The sequence below is a fragment of the Nematolebias whitei genome, chromosome 14, assembly GCF_014905685.2.
Source record: "Nematolebias whitei isolate Nwh7 chromosome 14, NemWhi1, whole genome shotgun sequence".
In the NCBI taxonomy this organism is placed as follows: Eukaryota; Metazoa; Chordata; class Actinopteri; order Cyprinodontiformes; family Rivulidae; genus Nematolebias; species Nematolebias whitei.
Window position 1 is genome coordinate 23,785,751 of NC_056511.1, and position 19,872 is coordinate 23,805,622.

The 19,872-nt window shown below is 38.1% G+C and overlaps 3 protein-coding genes across 3 annotated transcripts in view; all 3 read left to right on the top strand.

Moving 5' to 3' along the window:
• Positions 1 to 4,172, top strand: part of ryr1a (ryanodine receptor 1a (skeletal)) — a 110,711-nt gene extending 106,539 nt beyond the window's left edge. The window contains exons 94-107 of the mRNA XM_037688014.1: positions 124 to 283; positions 378 to 464; positions 587 to 856; positions 954 to 1,084; positions 1,162 to 1,204; positions 1,276 to 1,409; positions 1,504 to 1,564; positions 1,643 to 1,789; positions 1,880 to 2,014; positions 2,092 to 2,248; positions 3,567 to 3,631; positions 3,723 to 3,823; positions 3,900 to 3,951; positions 4,032 to 4,172. Of these exons, the coding sequence (XP_037543942.1) occupies positions 124 to 283; positions 378 to 464; positions 587 to 856; positions 954 to 1,084; positions 1,162 to 1,204; positions 1,276 to 1,409; positions 1,504 to 1,564; positions 1,643 to 1,789; positions 1,880 to 2,014; positions 2,092 to 2,248; positions 3,567 to 3,631; positions 3,723 to 3,823; positions 3,900 to 3,951; positions 4,032 to 4,127 (1,639 nt within the window). The 3' untranslated portion in view covers positions 4,128 to 4,172. The remainder of the gene's footprint in view (positions 1 to 123; positions 284 to 377; positions 465 to 586; positions 857 to 953; positions 1,085 to 1,161; positions 1,205 to 1,275; positions 1,410 to 1,503; positions 1,565 to 1,642; positions 1,790 to 1,879; positions 2,015 to 2,091; positions 2,249 to 3,566; positions 3,632 to 3,722; positions 3,824 to 3,899; positions 3,952 to 4,031) is intronic.
• A 3,023-nt stretch (positions 4,173 to 7,195) lies between these two features.
• Positions 7,196 to 11,701, top strand: LOC119420056. Its single transcript, XM_037687424.1, has 5 exons — positions 7,196 to 7,262; positions 8,277 to 8,535; positions 8,874 to 8,907; positions 10,758 to 10,932; positions 11,084 to 11,701. The coding sequence occupies exons 1-5, from the start codon at positions 7,220 to 7,222 to the stop codon at positions 11,425 to 11,427; spliced, it is 855 nt and encodes a 284-aa protein (XP_037543352.1). The 5' UTR covers positions 7,196 to 7,219; the 3' UTR covers positions 11,428 to 11,701.
• A 6,430-nt stretch (positions 11,702 to 18,131) lies between these two features.
• Positions 18,132 to 19,872, top strand: part of sms (spermine synthase) — a gene marked incomplete at its 3' end in the record, with an annotated part of 8,619 nt that continues 6,878 nt past the window's right edge. Inside the window, 1 exon segment of the mRNA XM_037687425.1 lies at positions 18,132 to 18,299. Coding sequence (XP_037543353.1) covers positions 18,254 to 18,299 — 46 coding nt within the window.

Below are 19,872 nucleotides of genomic sequence, written 5' to 3' on the forward strand. Positions count from 1 at the left end.
TTTTTTGTTTATTTGAATGTCCAGAGGACCAGATTGAACTTTTTTGGATTTTTCTACCTGGATTATTGAGCATGCATCTGGACATACAATAAGTCTTATATGCTTATTTTTGTTGATTTTCAGTGTTGAATCAGGAGAGAAATTTGAAAAAGAATCAAAAAGCAAAGAAGACCAGCCGCCCGACCAACCTAAGAAATGTGCAACTAAAAAAGAAAAGAAGCAGAAAAAGGAAGGAGGTTTTCAAATCTGGACTGAGCTGGAAACCCAAAGGAATAAATTCATGGTGACACAGTTTGTTCTTATGATTTCACATGTTTGCTGGCATAACAGCAGAAGTACTTTGAAATTATGTAAAAGTATCCATCTCTCTTTGGTAGAACTACCTTTCAAGAAACTTCTACAACCTGCGTTTTTTGGCTCTGTTCCTTGCATTTGCCCTGAACTTCATTCTGCTGTTCTACAAGGTAAACCCAAACGATGTCTTCACATCATTGTTTTGTGTCAGACATCTCTTTTATGGCCTGTAACTCAGTTAAGCTCGAGTTGGAAAGGATCTCCTGTTTTAATGGTTTTCTGTTGCGTTCAGGTGTCCGATACTCCGCCTGAAGGGGAAGACGAGGGATCTGGACTTTCTGAGGGAAGTGGGAAGTTCGAGGGCTCTGGCCTGTTCGAGGGCTCAGGAGAAGAGGTGGAGGGATCTGGACTAAATGAAGGAGGAGATGAAGAAGAAGAAGAAGTCATGTTGTATTATTATTTAGAGGAGAGCACTGGATACATGCAGCCAACTTTGGCCTTCCTCGCCATGCTACACACCATCATTTCATTTATCTGTATAATTGGGTACAACTGTCTGAAGGTACACAAGGCCTAGTAAAAAACACCATGATTTAATTTGTTGTATTTCAGAGTTTTGTTTCAAATGTTTGACTCTGAACAGGATTTGTTTCTGTCAGATCCCACTGGTGATCTTTAAAAGAGAGAAGGAACTTGCAAGAAAGCTGGAGTTTGATGGCCTCTACATCACTGAGCAGCCGGAGGATGATGACATCAAGGGACAATGGGATCGATTAGTCCTAAATACACCGTAGGAGGACAACAAAATGTCTCCTAACAAAAAATACTTTTCTTGTTAACGTGTAATGATCTAGTCTGTCTTTGCAGTTCTTTCCCAAACAACTACTGGGATAAATTTGTCAAACGAAAAGTGAGTTCTTCTTTGTTTGTGATGTTAAAATGACATGACGGTGTGTAATACAAGGTGCCTTCTGTGTGCAGGTTCTGGACAAGTATGGAGACATTTACGGACGAGAGAGAATCGCTGAGCTGCTTGGTGTTGATTTAGCCTCCCTGGATGTGAGTCAACAACATGAGAAGAAACCAGAGAAACCAGACAACTCTGTGTTTGCATGGTAGAGTATCATCAAGACGAGCCAACAAAGCGCATGCAACTCGGTTCCTTAAACCTGGAATTATTCGTTTAAAAAGGCACATTTTGTCTTTTAGGATGACTTCCATTGACATCAAGTACCAGATCTGGAAATTTGGAGTTGTGTTCACAGATGGTGTAAGTGAAGGTGTGCTTGATTATTCTGCCTCGTTCTATTCTGGTCACATTTTTAACAACATGCGTGTGTTTCTGTAGACTTTTCTTTATCTCTGCTGGTACCTGGTGATGTCTTTGCTCGGCCATTACAACAACTTCTTCTTTGCCTGTCACCTGTTGGATATCGCGATGGGTGTCAAGACGTTACGCACCATCCTGTCCTCGGTCACTCACAACGGCAAACAGGCAAGAGCTGACCCCCCCCCCCCCCCCATGAGGTTTTGTTTGCTTTAATCTGTGTGTACAAATACATTATTTTCTGTCTTGCCTCTGCAGCTCATGATGACAGTGGGTTTGCTGGCCGTGGTGGTGTACCTTTACACCGTCGTTGCTTTCAATTTCTTCCGCAAGTTTTACAACAAGAGTGAGGATGAAGATGAACCGGATATGAAATGCGATGACATGATGACTGTACGTCCCTACTGATAAATTATAGGATGGTTGCATCACCTCCTAGTATAACTGTAGTCACGTTTTGTCCTTCACAGTGTTACCTCTTCCACATGTATGTGGGCGTGCGCGCCGGTGGAGGCATCGGAGATGAGATCGAGGATCCTGCAGGAGACGAATACGAGCTCTATCGAGTTGTCTTTGATATAACGTTCTTCTTCTTTGTCATTGTCATTCTACTGGCCATTATTCAGGGTAAAGACGAGGCTGTCCTGAAAGACGTTTCCTAAATGTATTTATCATTTTGTTGTCCCCTGTTGCGGAGTGAAAAAAAGAATTGTAAATCCCCTCCGTCCTCCATATTAGGCTCAACATCCAGGTTGTGAGCCTAATAATTTGACAAACAAGTGAGGTACCAAGTTCCATTTTGGTATGTGGCTGCATCTAGAATTGTGCTGCTCAAGGTGGCTGCATGTTGGAGTAGTTGTTTCTATTATTCTGGGATACTGCTTTTGAAAACTTTATTTCCTCTTTTTCTGGATGTAAATGGCCTTTTTCAGATTATTACTACCTCTGGTATCAGAACATGTGCAGCTGGAAGGATTTTTACTGAAACCTTTTTACTTTTGAACATTTGTTATGATGCATAACCATGACAACAAGGTGTATTTTTTACAACCAGGAGCAGCTGATTAACATCTCAAAGCTCAAATATTACCTCAAATACATCCCCAAATCCCAAATAAGTTGTAAAGGAGGCGCTGTGGATTCATCTCCGTCTACCTGGCGGAAGTACTCAAGTAACAGACTGCTGAGATCCTGGAGCTGGCAGGAAACATGGCTCATGTCAACAAGAAGACCAGGATCATCCACCGACACCTGAAGCTGGCTGTCTGCTATGATGAGGAGCTCAACAAGCTGCTAAGAGCAGTGAACATTGCTCAGGCAAGAGTTCTGCCCAGCATTCAGGTGGTCCTGTTGCACAAGAGGCCCGCTGGGTCCTGGTGGACAAATCGGCATCTGCAGCCAGTTTCTTCAGATCCGCTGTAGTAGAGACTGCTGCAAATCCTTCCTGCACACAACCATCAGCATCTATAACAACTCACTGAAACCAGGATGATGAGCTACAGCATTTAATTTCTTCTCTTTGGGATTATTAAAGTATTTTGAATTGAACTGAATTGAATCTAGATGTAAGAAAGGTCCTTATCAGAGATTGAGTTACTACTGTATGTCAAAATCCAAGATGGCTACCACCATATATGTAAACCAGCCACCTCAATTGTTTGACAAAACCATGCTGTCTAGTTTTTATATTGCTTAAAAGTATAGTTTCCTCAAATGATTAGGATGGACGAAGCTCTGCTGAATAATCTGCCCAACATTCACTATTCAAAGCCCTCAGTGACGGGGGACATCAGTGCACCGCTTGTTTGTGTTAAACTAAAAGTAAAGTAAAAGAAAAAACCTTTAAACCTTTAGAGATCTACCTCAAAATATGTTTGGCATGTGAGGGGTTTTCATGAAAATTTCCAAATAATTACCGTAATCATCTTCTGCCAAAACCCTGCAGGTTTAATCATTGATGCCTTTGGAGAACTCAGAGATCAACAAGAACAGGTTAAAGAAGACATGGAGGTACAGTTCGATACTTTTGTACTTTAAATGAACATTTTTAACTTTCTCTAAACATAAACGGCTGTTATTCTCATCAGTGATTTCTTTCCAGACAAAATGCTTCATATGTGGCATCGGGAGTGATTACTTTGATACAACGCCGCACGGCTTTGAGACGCACACTTTTGACGAACACAACTTGGCCAACTACATGTAGGTGTCCCTCTGACACATTCGTGCTCATCTGCCTGTATAAATGAGACAAGACTAATATGTGAGGATTTTTCAGGTTCTTCTTAATGTATCTTATCAACAAAGATGAGACGGAGCACACTGGACAGGTCAGTTTAGTGTGTTAAATTAAAATCACTAATAAATTTGTCTTTTCGAGTTAATTTTGAATATTTTTTTTGTGTTTTAGGAGTCGTATGTGTGGAAGATGTACCAGGAGCGCTGCTGGGACTTTTTTCCTGCTGGAGATTGTTTCAGAAAGCAATATGAAGATCAGCTTTCTTAGCCTACAGATTTATGTAATAGGGGAGTCCCAATACTATTTTTCTTCAGACCAAGTACAAGTACTTCAGCTTTGGTACTTGCCAATACTGAGTGCTAATACCAAGTAGTTAATTAACCTAAATATTACACAATGACTTTATAAACACATTTATATTATATTTTATTAAGCGCACAGAAGACAGTCTGCTATCTTAACATCTGTGATTATTTTAATATATCTCTAAAATGTGGACTTTTTTATTTTCTGTCCTCGGTTACTTGCAAAGTGAAAGAAAGAATGACATCACCAAGCATTAAAATGGTGTCGCCCCGAAGTACTGTGGTGTCTCTTTGAGTACAAGTATTGATATCAAGACACACTAATAAATATATATATATAATTGATTTTTGTCATCAACAAATGCTAAGTGGAAATATTGTATAAAGTGCAGTGCCGAATCTGTAACACAAACTGCATGCCAACACACACAAGTGCATTTATCTGTGGAAGGATTGCTGGTACCTGGAATTTAACTTTACGCTTTGTCTATTCTATTTGCTTAGATTTATTAGTTTTCTTTAGCAACTTTTAACGTTGTAATTTATTGACTTTTTTCTTTAGCAGTTTAGTTTTTTCAGATACTCCTTCACATACTGTTTGATTTTTTTATTTTTATTTTTTTAATCAGAGAAAATAATAGTCTGGAAAAGTGATTAAATTGATTTTTATTTTGTTGACATATTTTGTGTCATTTGTATATCAGCAGTGATGTGGCAACACAACATTTTGTTTTATATTTATAATTTGACACAAAACAGCAAAGGTTGCAATAAAACTTTGTAAAATTTAATGTGAAAGGTGGAGATTCGCCAAATATTTTTTTTTAAATTGGATGGTTTTTTTTTACAAGTGAATAATTATTTGCATTTAAGATGTCCTTAGCACTGATGCTGATTAGACCAAACTCAAAAGTGTCTTTTAAAATGCAACCTTTACAGTTTTAAAACATATTTTAATTGAATGTCTTTGTATTTAAATTCAGTCTGCATTTGAAATAATAAAAATGATGTATTACATTTACGGTTTTGCTTATTTTTTGCAAAGGGCAAAGCTCAACATGTTGTAAACAAACAAGCTGTATGCATACCAGAACGAGAAAATCACAGCAGAACCGGTGTCTCGCATCTTTAACCTGTCCATAAGCCAAAATATTGTTCCAGAAGTTTGGAAAACAGCTTTTGTTCTACCTCTGCTGAAGGCGGAGGTGACTCCAGTATACTGAACAACTATTGAACAACTATCAACCAATCTCTAAACTGTATTCTTGCTAAAGTTAAAAAAAAAATGTTAAACTCTCAAGTCAAGAAGTATTTGGATTATTTTAACATCTTACCTCTCCATCAATCTGGTTTCAGGAAACAATACAGGACAACGACTGCTTTGTTGAAGGTTTTTACAGTAATGACATTGTTGAAGCACTGGATGCTAAATATTATTGTGCTACACTTTATTTAGACCTGTCTAAAGCTTTTGACATTGGATCATAACATCTTATGTCATAAGCTCTAAAAAATTGGTTTCTCAGATCCCACTATTGGTTGGTTCTCTAATTATCTCTCAGATCGGGGGCAACGTGTTCAACATAATGGTATTTCTTCCAGCAATTTAACTGTCAACAATGGAGTACCACAAGGCTCATTCTTAGGACCCACCCTCATCACAATCTACATACGTAATGTAGGTCAGACCATTCCAGATGCATCCTTACATTTCTATGCCGATGACACAGTTGTTTATTGTCGAGCTAGAACAGTTGCTAAGATTTTCCAGCTTTTACAGTCTGTATTCGATATCCAGTCAGATTTGTTCCATCTCAAACTGGTGGTAAATGCTGATAAAACCAAAGGGATGTTGTTTTCAAACAAGAAGTCAGTCCCAGCTGTCCTTCCTCTTATTTACGAATGGCGTCCCTATTGACTTTGTGGATTCTTACAAATATTTGGGTATCTTGGTTGATGCACATCTCTCTATTAAGCCTCACATCAAAAACTTGCTAAAGAAATTGAAATTAAAATTGGGTTTCTTTTTCAGAAATAGATCCTGTCTAACTCTGAATGCTAGGAACCACCTTGTAACTGCGACTTTCCTTTCGCCCATTGACTACGGTGACATTATTTACATGAACGCGCCTACAAGCACTCTTCAGATGTTGGACACTGTCTATCATGGTGCACTGATATTCATAACTGGCTGTGATTATCATACCCATCACTGCACCCTGTATTCACTGGTTAACTGGACATCATTAACTTCATGCAGACTCTCTCACTGGTACATTTTCATCTTTACATCACTTCTTGGTCTGCTGCCTTCATACATCTCCTCCTACATATCACTTCGTCAGTGCAGCTACAGCGTGCACCCTCAAGACATAATTACCTGCAGTGTACCCTCAGTTCAGACTGAATTCGGCAAAAGGACCTTCTCTTACTTCACTCCTGTTTCCTGGAACACTTTGAAAAAAGATCTGAAGCTGTCGACCTTGACCTCGCTAAGGGATTTTAAACAATTATTGAGTTCAATACAAAAATCAATGCAAACATGTTCCTGTTTTTAGTATTTTACCCCCTTTCATAATGTAGCTTGTTTTTGTTTCATTTTATATCACTCACTACCTTTATTTCTTTTCATTTTAAATGCTTTTATGACTGTTGATTGTTGTGTGTACCTAATCTGTGTTTTTTTTTTGTTTAAAACAGGTTTCTCTTGAAAATGAGTCTTCATGATGACTCAATGAGACTAAGCTAAATAAATAAAGGTTAAACGAATATTTGTTTTGAACAGCTATATCGATCAAATTGTTCTATTATTAGCTGAATATGTATGTATAACCGAAGTGTTCTTTTCAGCATCTCTGCACAGTATCCATCTGTTTGCGTGTGACATCTCGACCTACTTTTCCTCCCGAGCCGTTGAGCGGTAGCTCCAGTGCGTCCCAGCTGACTGAGGATTAAGGATGAGTATTAAAACTCACATTGAACCTCATGTGCTCTGCGAACATCCTCAAACATTTCTCTCTGAGCCGCTCAGACCGTCATCCATGGTCTGTGAGGATGAACGCCTCCGGGATTCACCACGGGGTGCTCAGGATGTATGGTGAGTCGGATCAATGGCAGCATCAGGAGAGAAAATACATTTAAAAAACAAACAAATGTATATTTCATGTTTAGCTCTGGGGAAGTTTTTGACTTTTTCTAAGGGTTTTAATGGGATTAAATGACAGGATGTTGTGATTGTGCTGATTAAGAATAAAAATGCATCAGTGTTTCTGATTTTAACCTCCTATTTTAATCCAGAGTAAAAAAACTCAAAGTCTGGATGTTTCTAATCATTCTTTCCATTTAGATCTGTTTGTTTTCAGCATGCAACACGTTCTTTAATTTTCAACAATTCATAAATCCAAACGTTCATCTCATTCGGGACATTCCTGCTCTGACTTATGGTATATTTTGCAATTTTTACTTTTTTAAGTATTTAGCTTTGACTGCCATGTTTTTCTCATTGAAAATGGATGGAGTTCTTCACATCCTCAGACCCTTTGAACCGTTTACAACTTTTTCTGCTCATTTCAGCATTTTTGGTTTTTTATCAGCTTCTTTTTGCTGGTTTCATTATTTTATGCTCATTTCAGATTGTTTGTTTGTTTGTTTGTTTTTTTTGCTCTGTTCAGCTTTTATTTACACATTTCATTTCTGTTTTTCTGCTTTCAGCAAATGTTAGCTTTTCAGTTCAGAGATGAAAACTTTTCAGCTGGTTTTGTCTTCTTCAGTATCTTTCAGCTGAAATATTCAGCAATAAACTTCCACACTGTGTTTTCACAGGAAGTGTCGTTCTCTAGTTTAAAATGACATCATATCAGATGTAGCATCTTAACTATAAAGGATTTGTTTCAACGTAGCTTTTTTCCACCTGTGTGTGTTTGATGATGGGTTCTGTGTTTGTAGAACAGTTTGTACCGATCTCACCCAACATCCTCCTGATCTTCCCATCATCTGACTGCCTCTAATCTAATCGGCTGAGATGATGGAGCGACTCAGTGTTCACTCTTTAATCCACATGTGCATTTCTCACGCTGCTGCCATGATCTCTGACATCAATGTTCTCATCCAGGTGGATTTCTGTTCAAGCAGTGGAAGAAAAGGTTCCTGCGTCTGACCGCTGAGGGCAGTCTCTTTGTGTGCCACGATGCTCTGTCCCCCCCTGAACAGACTGTTCTGTTGCAAAGCAGCTGCGAGGCGATTGTGGAAGGCAAGGAGATCCTGGACCTGCCTAAACTACCTTCAGGCGCGTGCAGGGAGTGCTGCTTTGCTCTGATCCTCCCTCAGAATAAATACTTGCTGCTGCTGGCAGAAAACCCCCCAGAATGCAGGTGAGGAGCTCACCTTGTAGACTACTCGATTTATGGAGTTTACATTTTCATTCATTAATTCATGCATTTCCAAACGGTCTTTTTTTCTTTAATTTATTCTTTATATTACATTATTATTTATATATATTTTAACTTGACTTTAATCTCACAAGGACATCCCTCCTGTTATCACAGATTATCAGAGCAATCAGTTTTGTTAAGCAGGAATATAAATTAACAACAAAATACTACGACACATTTAATTCCTGTAAACCTTAGTTATTAACAACCATAAATTTTTGTGCTGATGTTTCTGTGATTTAAATTAAACATAACAATGTTTTCGTTTCTCATTTTAGTCAGTGGCTGAATGTGCTGAAAAAGGTGAAAATGGTAAGTCAACAATTCATGTTTATTGTCAGGGAAAATACTTATTAAATAAATAACATAAAAGCAGACTCTGGATCATTAAGGACAGGGGTGGGCAACTTTTTTTTTTCTTCAGACAGTCAAATAAAGATGTTTAAAGCAATTGAAGGGCCGCACAGAGAACTGGAAAAGAAACTGTGGAAGACTTTCTTCAGTCTTTTTCTTATTGTAGCATAGTTAGCTTACTTGATAAAAAAAAAAAAAGTCTCCCCAATACTTCTTAGAAATATTTATTTAAACATTGTTTTCTTTTCAATTAAGAATATTAGGGGCCAGCTGAAGATTGCCCAAGGGCCTCGGGCCGTATGTTGCCCGCATCTGATTTAGTCCGTGTGCACAAGTCCTCTCTGTGCTGCATGCTAACATCAGCATGGTTGTCCGTTTTTAAGTGGGAGCTCTAACAAAATGTTTTATAGCAGACATAAAGTATCATGTTCACTAATTTAGTATTCTCACTATAACACAGGTAGTAATTGTAGGTTAGATGAAAGGTATGAGCGTGTACACTTTTTGTTAAGCTGGTTCACACAGCTATTAATGTCATTTAAAAAAAGATCTTGAATCAGCATCCTGTGATCGTTCAGAGTGATGGGATCATCGACAGCCGGTTCAGCACGCTCACAACAAATACCAAGCAGGATCAACAACAGTCTGAAAAGTCCACTTTTTTTCAGCCATTAGCCCCCACAGCTGTCCTTTCTTCTTCCTCTTCCTCCATGTCTTTTTAGAGCCTGAATATCATATTAAGAGCCTAATTTATTTTTATTCACAGACAGTACGATGCCGTACTGAGCTCTCCTACAGCAAGAAGTTGTCCAGTTATTAATAAGTATTTCAATGTGCAGAGAAACTTGGGCTCAAACAGACATGTTCCAGTCGTTTACAATCACAGTGTGAGTCAGGCTTTAAACGACGAAGAGCATCGACTGCAACGTACAAGAATGAAGTACGGAGCCCAACTAATGCCAGAGGCTTAAACAAAAAAATAAGTGGTTTGCTGTTAAATTTGTTCATGAATTTGCTAAGACTAATATATTTTTATAAGATCAGTAGCATTTGAACAAAGAACTGCTCAAATACAACTTCACATAGTTCAACTATTAAATGGCTGACAACGCTCATTTTAATTTATTAATAATCGTTTCAACATTGGACACCTGACGTGTTTCTGCAGCAGGTGTTTTTTTTTACTTCTTTACAGGAATCTTCTATCTTCTGAATAAGAAAACAGACATCAGCACATCACTATAAGGTTATGGACCTTTAATAAAGCACCACCTGCTTACTTCATTTATTAACTTGATTTATTAGCATCACTAATACGGAGTCTAAAATCTGAATAAAAGATATGATTAAAAAACGTGTTTTTACCACATGCTGCAGAGTCATCACAGTTTCTGAAAGCCAACAGTTCAGGGGCCAGGGATCCTGCAGTTACTGTCATTACGAAAGATTTACAATTTTAAATTGTATTTTATTTAAATGAACTTAGCATCATTGAACTGATGTCAGCATCACTGAGTTGTGCAGTCCTGGTAGAGATTATCAACATTAAAGGAAAATCTTTATTATTTCAGATTTTTTTTTAAAGATTTTCTTACAAGTTGTGAGAAGTGGGACTCTCTAACTTTACTGAATTCTTACAAAATAAAATATTTCACCAAAACAAGGAAACAGTTATCATATTTCTATCTTCACATCTGGCACTATTTAGTTTACATAAAAAATGTGTGTTAATTAAGGTCAATCAGAAATAAACTGTAATTTACCACTGCAGATTTTTTAATTTACTTTTGCTCTCCTCTTGTTTGCAGAGTCTCTCATCCCCCCTCAGTCCTTGCAAGCGGCACCAAATGCTCCCGCCACGCCTCATTCTTCGAGATCTGGTGCCCGAACAAATTCTGGACAAGGATCCACCGACTCCACCTGTCAGCGACACCGAGTCCTCCTCCCCTGGACCAACAGCAAATGCTTCTCCGAGGGAGAATGGTGAGCTTTCAAGTTCAAGGTCACAAATCAAGGTCAAAGGTGTTTTCTTGTCCGGGCAATTGTTTTAGATTGCTGTAAGTTTGTCGACGGACGTGTAGTGTGCTGTATGTGTTACTCTTGTTGATTTATTTAAAACGTCTCGTTCCAACAGGCAGAAATTCCCCGCGTACAAAGACCTACAGACGATGTGCACCGACCGTGGGATGTCTGCGCCACGGCACCATCAGCAACGCTCAGGCCATGAAGGGGGTTTACCTGCTGATGGGCGGGGCTGCCGCCTCCTCTGCTGTGGGATACCTCGGAGCGTGCTCCTCCTTCAATCTGGATGTCAAAGCTGACCTGCCACTCAACTCAGACTTCTCCGGCGCCGGCCCGGCTGCGGGGGTGTGCGACATCCGGAGTGCTGCGGTCGACTCCCCGCATTACAACAGCTTTGACTTTGAAGTGGCAGACTCTGATTTTGATGCTTTTGACTGTGGTGGGTTCACTTTCTAACGATGGTTACAGATGTATTTAAGAGGTCACAAGAATTTGTCTGATTTTGACAGAACCGTGTGAAAGCCTCATTGCTTCTTCTGACAAACAGGTTGATACTGCTGATAGTTACTGCCACTTATTGTCTTTATCTTGTTGTAAAAAAGTCATTTTTGGCACCTTTTGAGATACAGTGGACATTGTAATGAGGAAAAATACTGCAAAATATATTATTATCGTATTTTTCGGACTATATGGCGCATTAAATGAAACAAAGCAGTTAAACTTTACTCAACTCATTCACAATAACCACATAAAATTGGTTCGAGGTCAGTAAGCACAACCAGAATTAATACATAAGGCGCACCTGATTATAAGGCTCACTATCGATTTTTGAAGGATTTTAAGTGCACCTTATAGTCTGAAAAATACGGTATGTGTATACTTCATTTGTATTTGATTTAATGTTGTGTTGATGTTGGAAGTATTTGGTTTCCATTCAGTTTCTTGTATTTATTAGAGTTGCTGTGGATTCTGCTGTAACGTCCAATTCTGACTGCCTGGAACGCACATTTTTAGCCTCCATACATGCACAGAATTTGATGCAGCTCATTGCGTAACATTTCTGGATTATCATATGTATTGTATAACTCTAACTGGATTAAAATGGATTTGCAGTAAATTTTGGGTTTAGAGACAAACCAAAGAGCTCATTTAAAGCTTTTGCCTCCATGCACTGAGTTTGTTCCTGTCAGTCAACATGTTGTCATCCTATAGGTTTACTGCATTTTACTTTAAAACCTATTTATTTAGTCACTTATTTTCCTTATTTCACTCATTTAAATAAAGGTGATGAAACTCGTTCAGCTGTTTGTTCTCACTCTGAAGTCAGCTCATCAGCTGTAGACGTATGCACAAAGGTTACTTTCTGCAGGTTTAATTCAAATCCATCCAGTGGTTCATGAAATATTTTGCTAACGCAGAGACATATAGACACATATCACAGACATGAACAAAAGATTAAGTTTTAATGATGATGTACTTCAAGTCTTGTGCTTCTGCAGTCATTAGATATAAAAAAAATGGATCCATATTATTACTATTGTTACCAAACTTATGTATGTATGTTATCTAAATTTAGATCAGTATTTGTCTGATGAAACTTACTAAATAAACTTAAAACTGATTACACGTGTATCAAATTCAACATTTATTACATGTAAAAATAGTTAAGTCAGGTTCCTCTGGACGTAAAAAAAAAAAATTGTAGAATATATATTTTTTTCATTTACCCTTTATTTATCCAGGTAGTCTCATTGAGCCACGAGAACTCATTTTCAAGAGAGACCTGTTTAGGGAGCAGATGGGGGTTAAGGGCCTTGCTCATGGGTCCAGAGTGGGACGAATGAGGGTGGGGGCAGGTTTGGGTGCTTCACCTACCCCACCCACATTTTTGATGTTGTCGGTACCGGGGCTTGAAACGACGATCTTCTGATCACAGGCCCACCTTCTCTAACCTCTGCGCCACCACTCCCAAATGAAATGTTTTGACTTACAATTACAATTCTTACAATCTTACAATTTTTTTATTTATTTTTTGAATGTCCAGAGGACCTGACTGAACTTTTTTAGATTTTTCTACCTGCATTATTGAGCATGCATCAGAACATTTATTACATTTTTTAAAGTTTTCTACATATTACATTTCTCTAGTGTAACTTACATGTAAAGTGTCAATAAAAGTTCCTGAGTAAAAAAAAAAAAGTGTAGCTATGAATTTCTGCTTTCAAACACAAAATGTGCACTCTCCATTAACAGCATAATTTCCCCATACAAATGCCATCTATGACAGCAAAAATATTATTTAAATTCATATTTTCTGCAAAAATACTGATAGCTGGATAACTCTGCTGAACTTTGTCAAATAAGCTGGAACTGAATTGTTCATTAAAACCCTCTATGGTACCTTGTTGCCTCCAGGCTACACAGCCTGTTTATTATTATCAATATTATTAATTTTAATGATTCACATTACACACAATGATCAACATATGCACTTGTTCTTATTAAATACTGGAGATTAATCCACATTTTCTATGACACTTCAAAAAAAAGTCAATTCAAGTAGATGAAAATACTGCCAGATGATGAGAGTGAGGATGAGGAAGACAAAGAAGGTGAGGCCATAATGACAATCTGGCAGGGAGAGAGTGGAAGTGGGGGCGGAGATGAAGACAGGGATGAGGATGGAGTTAGACATATCAGTAAGGAATGAACAGGAAGCAGAGTGGAGTGAGAATAATGAACTTAGTGATGAAGAAAATGAATGTCAAGTAGCAGGCTTGATTACAGCTGAATGATTGCTGAATTCATTAGTTCAATTCAATTCAATTCAGTTTATTTATGTCGCAAGTCACAACAGAAGTCATTTCCAGGCACTGAACAGAAACATTCATGTACAGTAGTCCCTCGCTAATTAGTGTTTCGACTTAAGTGTACTCGCTCTTTTGTGGTTTTCAAAGTACGTTTGGACATCAGAATCAGAATCAGAATGCCTTTATTGTCATTATACGCAGTACAATGAAATTAAGAGACACTCCTTTTTCCAGTGCAAAAACACGCCTTAAGAAAAACACACATTAAACACACTAAAAATATAAAAAATGTAACGCAAAATAGATATAATAATGAAAGTAAAAAAATACAAGTATTACACAATTGTATTGCACATTATGGATATTAGTGAGGTAGTTAAGGTGATTGAGAGTATGAAATGTCAGTAGTATTGCACAGTAGAAGTCCAGGTGTTTGGGAGGTTAGATTATTAAATCAGTGCATGTGTGAGTTCAGTGTGGTGATGGCTTTCGGGAAAAAACTGTTCTTGAACCTGTTTGTTCTTGTTCTGATGCACCTGACATGACACACAACTGGCTGGTTGATGGATGAGCCACACGAGCAGCATGGATTGTTTATTTAAATAAATTATTTTAAATTATTTAGCACCTGCTGCACCTATGTGCAGCCCACAGGGGAATTGAGAAGCTCCCTTCTTAGAGATATCATTTCTAACATGAACCCCGGCCCGGTTAGGGCCAAGCCGGGTCATAATAATGGGCTTAATGTGCGGGCCGGGCTGTTGGGCTTTTGATTGCATCAGCGGACACGCGTGGCTGACGATCCAATTATATGGCAACATGGCTTGCCATACAATACCAGCCGGACACGGCCATTTGACCGCGCACTGAGCGGCAAATTCATGAATCGGCAGCTTCTGCAGTATTGTGGATGCTGTGCCAGTCTGCTGTGATGAAGAGGGAGCTGAGCTGCAAGGAGAAGCTCTCTGTTTACCAGTAAACCTGTCGTCTATGTTCCTACCCTCATCCATGGTCAAGAGCTCTGGGTAGTGACCAAACGAATGAGATCGTGGATACAGGCGGTTGAAATGAGTTTCTTCTGCAGGGTAGCTGGACTCTCCCTAAAAGAGTGAGAAGTTCAGTTATCCAGGAGAGACTCAGAGTAGAACCGCTGCTCCTCCACATCCAGAGGAGCCAGTTGAGGTGGTTAAGACATCTGGTAAGGATGTTCCTTGGACGCCTCTATAGGGAGGTGCTCTGGACATGTCCAACTGGGAGGAGAGTCCGGGGAAGGCCCAGGGCATGCTGGAGAGACTACATCTCTCAGCTGGCCTGGGAACACATTGGAGTCCTTCCAGAAGAGCTGGGAGAGGCGGCTGTGGCGAGAGATGTCTGAACCAGACTCCAGCACATGAAGGGATGGATAGATAAAACAAACTGGAAGGACTTCCCCCATAGTGTCTGAATGAGAAGAAAAAAACTGTTCTCTGTGCAAATGTTGCTGATGGTTTTGTGCATCCTGAAGGAAATACAACAAAATCTGAAAACGTAATCATCTTTTGTCTCGGCTGCCACGTAAATACCACTGAGTCGTTCCTCTCAGCCAGACACCGACAGAAAGATGTAACTTATTTAAAGACTGCTGCACGGTCTCCTCTGATGAACAGCATGGAAAATATTTGATCAGCTATAAATAGATGAAAGGCTCTATTTTGATTTTAATATAACGTAACACCTGACTCCTCCGAGCCGTCACCTCACAGCAGGAAGGTCAAATCCTGGCTTGGCAGCCTCCTCTGTCTGGTTTTCCTGTACAACAGAGAGAATGCTGATGGATTTTTGCTTCTTTGTGGGTCCTGGTGGACGCAGCTAATCAGCCTCACTGGGAGCTCCTGGCATGAAGGTAAACACTGGAGTCCAGATTTGAAGCTGGAGCGGGTACAGCTGTAGATAGGGGAAAATTAAAGACCCACAAAATGCACAAACTCTGGTCCACAAACTTGTTTCCAGTCTTCTGTGCCTACAGTCTCACTGACTGTACTAGTCACACATGATTTTACTTTCTTTTTTATTTACATGTAGTTCAAACCTGCATATCTGCCATTTTTGTCACAGCCCATGAGTTGGGCTGTGGATAAAAAGCTTAGCCATAAGGATTAAATTGTTGTTACCATAATTTAAAACTTCATCCCCTGTTAACAGTCCAAATTTTATTATTGTAAAATTCAAAGGTAGAATAGAACTCTTAGATATGATCCAATTCTGAAAATCTTTCCAAAAAGCATTAATCAAATTGCAATAAAAATATATATATTCTGCTGTCTCTATATCTGAATTACAGAATGCACAGAAATTGGTATATTAAATTTCTTTTGCAGAAAGTCATTACAAGGATACATTTCATACATAATTTTGAAATTCATTTCTTTAGTTTTTTGTGAGAGTGGATAGGAAAGATATTTGGTTTTGATTTTTTTTTTTTTAGATATATTATCATAATTTTTAAATAAATGTTTTATTTTCAGTGTACATGGGAAGGGAATTGAGGTCAGAGTATTCCTTATGCATTTATTATTACATTTTCTGTCTATAAAGTCACAACCATTTATGATCAAAGATGGTTTATTTGGAGTAACATTTGAATATACATTTAACCATCTGAATCATAGCAGAAGGAATTGACTTTAACACTCTTTAAAATTTGATTTTAATACAATTTAATGTGTATTTTTCCAATAAAATCATCATATGATAAAAGGTTGCCATTTTCTTTCATAAAGTAACAGACCAAATACCCTTTTCCAGCCAATCTTTGTAGAAGAACAATTTTCGTTTTATCAGGATGCATCTGTTGTTCCAAATCGGGACCAAATGTGGTGAAAAATCGTATTTAAAGATAAGTTTCCAATATTGCAGAACCTGTTTATGAAAGTCTGATAATTTTATTGGTAATTTAGAAATGTCAAAGTTGCAGTTTAACAGAAAAATAATCCCACCAAACTCTTCAAAAATCTTACAAGGAAAAATATACCAAAAGCTTTCATAGTTGTTTATGAAATTTTGCAACCATTTGAGTTGGATGGTACCATTCATTGGATCAAAATCAATCATATTTAGCGTTGGTTTCATACCAGTTTGAAGGAGCGGTCTACTATAATTCAGGGAATAGGATTGTGGAATGGTCTGAAGGATGATGTTAAAACTGCTAGATCTATGTACATAGATACATATTACATATGCCCCACTCCCCTCAGGAAGGAGGTTAAGGAGCATTAAGTGTAGAACCACTAGACTGAGGAACAGCTTCTACCCTGAGGCTGTTAGACTCATGAATCTCTAACTAGAATAATCACTGTGAAAAAACATATCATGTTGCTGCTGATCTGTTTCATGTTGCTGCTGATCTGTTTCAATGTTGATGTGTTCATGCGTGCACATCTGCTCACAGACTCATGTTCATGTTTGTGCTGATGTTCAATGTTTTATGTTATGAGTGCTTAGTGTATATTTAGTTGGTGTTTTTCTTAGTTCATATCTTAGATGTTATTACTGTTTTTCTTATACATTTTATTGTCGGATGTAACTGGGACCCCGTGTACATAATTTCGCTCCACCACATGTACCACATGAGGTGCGAATGACAATAAAGAAACTCTGACATATTCAAGAAAATGTTAAAAGTTAGTTTTCTGCAGGAATATGGAAAAGTATAATGTGAATCTATACAAATTGTTGTTTGAGTTCATGTTGTTTTTATTTAGCTTTGTTTTTTGTAAATTACTTTCTTTTGAATACATTCATGGAAAAAAGGGGCAGATCTTCTGTTGCCTTTCATTTTATTTTTAGTGTAATTAAATGAAAAAATTTCTAAATTTAAAAAAAAATTTACCCCTCTTCCTCTAAAGATTTAACTACATCAGCTCTTCTAATATAATGACATCTGTTGCTCCAAATAAAATTAAAATTGTTCTGATTTATCTTCTTTATCATTTTATTAAATATGGGCAATAAATAGGCCAGGTAAATAAGCTGAGATAAATTTTCCATTTTAGTGAGTAGAACACGTCCAAAGATAGATAAATCTCTTCGGAGCCAACTGTTGAGAATAACTTTACCACTCTGGATTTTAGTTTTTATTGTTGGAGGCTTCAATCATTTTTTTTTCTTTTGAAATATTAATTTCTAAATACTTCACTACTTTTTTAACTGGGACATTACAAACAGCATCCAGCGGATGATCATGAATAGTCATTATTTCACATTTTTTCATATTCAAATATTAAAAGTTATAAAAATTTCGACCTGGTCTCTCATTTCCTGGTTGTGACGCAGTAATGCTCATGCGCCGCTTTGGCCCCGCCTACTTCAGCATGTGCAGTGCGGAGCGGCAGCAGTGGCGCAAAATGTGGGTAGCAGCCAGGCCCTCCCTCTGTCTCTGCAGATAAATATCCGCAGCCTGCTCCCCCAGGCATGGATGTCGGTCGCAGTGAGACATGGCAGTGCGACATTATACACTCGACTTTAATCTTTCTACGGCAGGTAGGACGAGCACGAGTCTTCCGGACCGGTGGTTCAATTTTAGAGTTGCTGCGTCCAGACTGCCCGTTAGCTAGCCGGCTAATAGCTAATGTTACCTGCTAGTCTATTATTGCCCTTCATCACTAATAGATTTAATTTATTCGGAGCATAACTTAAACACATTGGATACAATGAGACTGAAAGTAGACAGTGGCGTCAGATAAATATTTTAACTCTGTTATGCATGTTTGTGAGCAGGAATTTAACCTTTGTAAGAGTTTTATCTTCCATTCGGAGCAAACGCAGAGAATAGCGGCTGTTTTGTAACGATGTGAATAAAGCATGTTCAATCCAGAGCTGTGTCGCATAGAACGTGCCACGCTGTCCGCCATTTTTGTAGTTCTTAGTTGGGCTTTTGGCTGTCAACTAATGTAAACTAATAAATGTATGAAAACTTTCAGTGCACATAAATGATAATTAAACAGTTAAATACAGGTAGTGTTTTAAATGGTATGGGTTGTGTTGTTTGTAAACTGAAAGTCAGTTTAACTTAAGCACTACTGAAGTACATGTACTGTATTTATAAACAAATAAATAGCTTGGACTTTATAAGTCATTTTAAGCATGTAACAAATTCAATATGTGGCATTGTTTACTTCTAAAATAAGTTTATTAATATATTAATTAAATGAAGTAACGTTTTGTGATACTACAAAGAACATACATACATAGCTTACCTAACTTTTTTTTAAATTATTTTTCTACCTGGATTGTTGAGCATGCATCAGGATAAACTATAGATAGGTTTGCTTAATATAAAAAAGAAATGGGTGCACTTCTAAATTGTCTAGCTGTAAAATATAATAAGAATATTCCAGCCTTGACCAGCTGCAGTTTCATAAAGCAGCTTAAATGTTAGATTAATATTAATAGATTAGTAAGAAACTGAGTTATTATACAAACCGGATTCCAAAAAAGTTGGGACACTAAACAAATTGTGAATAAAAACTGAATGCAATGTTGTGGAGGTGCCAACATCTAATATTTTATTCAGAATAGAACACAAATCACAGATCAAAAGTTTAAACTGAGAGAATGTATCATTTTAAGGGAAAAATCTGTTGTTTCCAAATTTCATGGCGTCAACAAATCCCAAAAAAGTTGGGACAAGTCCATTTTTACCACTGTGTGGCATCCCCCCTTCTTCTTACAACACTCAACAGACGTCTGGGGACAGAGGAGACCAGTTTCTCAAGTTTAGAAATAGGAATGCTCTCCCATTCATGTCTAATACAGGCCTCTAACTGTTCAATCGTCTTAGGGCCTCCTTTGTCACACCTTCCTCTTTATGATGTGCCAAATGTTGTCTATAGGTGAAAGATCTGGACTGCAGTCTGGCCATTTCAGTACCCGGATCCTTCTCCTACGTAGCCATGATGTTGTGATTGCTGCAGAATGTGGTCTGGCATTATCGTGTTGAAAAATGCAGGGTCTTCCCTGAAAGAGATGACGTCTAGATGGGAGCATATGTTGTTCTAGAACCTGAACATAGTTCTCTGCATTAATGGTGCCTTTCCAGACATGCAAGCTGCCC